This window comes from Plasmodium cynomolgi (assembly GCF_000321355.1).
Source record: "Plasmodium cynomolgi strain B DNA, scaffold: 0269, whole genome shotgun sequence".
In the NCBI taxonomy this organism is placed as follows: Eukaryota; Apicomplexa; class Aconoidasida; order Haemosporida; family Plasmodiidae; genus Plasmodium; species Plasmodium cynomolgi.
Window position 1 is genome coordinate 1 of NW_004192817.1, and position 2,755 is coordinate 2,755.

General features: G+C 24.9%; 1 protein-coding gene across 1 annotated transcript; it reads left to right on the plus strand.

Annotated features, from left to right (window-relative positions):
• Positions 1–1,669: 1,669 nt before the first annotated feature.
• On the plus strand, positions 1,670–2,353 carry PCYB_003310 (hypothetical protein; the record flags this gene model as incomplete). Its single annotated transcript, XM_004227752.1, has 2 exons — positions 1,670–2,107; positions 2,222–2,353. 2 exons carry the CDS (start codon positions 1,670–1,672, stop codon positions 2,351–2,353), a joined length of 570 nt encoding a protein of 189 aa, XP_004227800.1.
• Positions 2,354–2,755: the final 402 nt, after the last annotated feature.

The window sequence follows — 2,755 nt, forward strand, 5'->3', positions numbered from 1 at the left end:
TAATATTCATGTTACGTAAAATCATTATTTTTTTTTTTTAAAATAAATAAATTTTATTCAACTAAAGATATATGAATTATGTATATTTACCGCATTTTGAGTTACATACCTGCTAGCTATTTTTTGCTTTCATGCCAAATTACAAAATAATATACACAATATACATTCGCGAACACGTAAGGGATTGAACAATATATAACACCTAACCCTGGATTCAAAAAAATCTAAACCCTGAAACTTAATTATAAGCCAGAAACGTAAACCTAAAAATAACCTTAACCCTGAAATCAAAATTTAAACAATGAACATATACCTGATAACCTAATCCTAAACCATATACCTAAACCTAAACACAAATCTTGAGCCCTAAAGCTTAAACCTAAACGATAAACCTTAATGTATATTATGAAAGGTTTTATATTAGAGTATATTTTAAAATATATCAAGATAAACAATTAATTATTTTATATCAAGCTTTCTTGAACATATACATCCTTTTTATAATTTTTTATATCAAGTCATTGGATAATATGAGTATTACAAAGTTTCGATATAAATTTTAATTTATTTGAGTTTATATTTATTTTACGATAAATTAAATAAGTTTCATTGGATTAAATTTATATATTTTATTTTGTAATTATTAATATTATAAATAATATTGTCATATCAATTAAAATATATCTCATACTAAGATTTTATAGTTACAATTAAAATAATTATCAAAAATATTGATTAAATTTTATTTATAGTTCTATATAATATTCTAGTAAATAAATATTGTATATTAATTTTGTAAATGTTGCATTAATTCATTTATCTCAAAACAATATGCCGGTATGTAAAGGAAAATTTAATGGAGTAAGTTTTCCTTTTTTATAAAGATCATATATAACAGCACTTCTAAATGTATTATATACATTAGATAGCAATAAATTTTGTTACCATAGAGTTTATTTTATTCTTCATATAAATTTTAAATAATCTTTTTTCCCATTAGTATCTTGATTATGATTGTTATGATAAATTAAAATATCAATTTTTAGAAAAGACTGAAGTGAATACTTATACAAAATATTTGTCCTTTTACAATAGTTACCAATTTCCTAATGCAGCCAAAAAAGTAACTTTATCTAATATTTTTTCTAAATTACTAAAATATTTAAGCAATAATCATGTTTTTTTGACATATGATCAGGTACAAAGTTGCAATTATATTAGCTACTTGTTATATGATGACATAATGAAAGCAGAATTTGGTAAGTGTGAATCATCTACATTTGACATTTTCAAAAAATTTGTGCATGACCTCAATAAAAAAGAAACTAATGTTGATTGTGTTAATAATCTAGAACACCTAGACTTTTATAAATTTCAAAAAATGCTAAGCTTATATAATTTATATGATTTGTATCGTTCCCTTAAACAAAAAGAGAGTTGGCATCATCGACCAAATTTATGTAATGAACTTGGATATTTAATTTATAGTTACAATAGATTCAATGAAACCTATTATAAAGATGATCTGAATTTACGTGAACTGTTAGAAAAACTAAGAATTACAATTCAAGAAAATACGTGGATGTCTAAAGATAACTGTGCAGCGAAGTTGGAAGATTTGAGGCAACTAAAATCCTTTCCCACAGAAGAGGTAAAACAAGTTGTAATGATGGAAGAAGCAATTGATTTAACACATTCCCAACAAGCATCTAGAAGTACAATATCAGGAAGTGCAAATGTTGAAATCAGAAATACAATTGTATCGGAAAATCAAGGACAAGAAAAAAATCTACGAACAGAAGTAGAAAATGTAGTAGAACAAGTGAGTGAATTAAAAGAACATGATGGAAAACATCTAGGAGTACACCGTCAACAATTTTTCAAACCTTTTGATTCATTTTCCCCTAATCAAACTTACCAGGAAATTGAAAGATCTTTGGGATCAGGAAGTGGAACTAATACAATGCATCCACCATCTGAATCCAATAATTCAAGCGGGAATTTAGATAAAATGCATTATTATCTTTCTGACACATTACAAAATATTGATCCAGTACCCGTAGTTGGTGTATCTGGCGGTATGGGTGCATTATATTTACTTCTTAAGGTAATAAAAATTTGAAACATTATCTATGTGTTTACATTAAATTTAAATTACTATTATCACAAAATTACATTTTAAAATTCTTTAAATTTTCTTCTTAATATTAGTATACTCCAGTTGGAACCTTCTTTAGTGGAAGAGGACTTAGACAACGAATCCGTACTGGATTCGATCAACAATACCCAGATTTCATTCCAGGTTATCAAGGATATGGAGATGGAAATTCTAGATATGATCAAATTAATATAGCTTATGGGCCTGAGTAAGACATATTAGAATGTGTCTTAATAGAACAATACATGGTTTAGAACATTCCCATGAATAAACAAACATTATTCATTACAAATATATGTTTAATAAAATGAAAAATAACAATTAAATGATAATTATTTAAAAAATAAATCCAAATAATACATGATTCATTCCATAAATTTATCCAAATGTATCATTTATATAATTGTAGCATTACTAAAGATATCTTATAATTAATTACACCTAAAAGTAAATTATGGTAAATATATATACATGATCACACAAATGATAATTATATAACTATAACAAAATTATACAAAATATATTACTTAATTTAAGAAAAAAATTTCTATGCAAAAGAATAGATAAGGTTATAGGGTTCAGGTTTAGGGTTAGGGT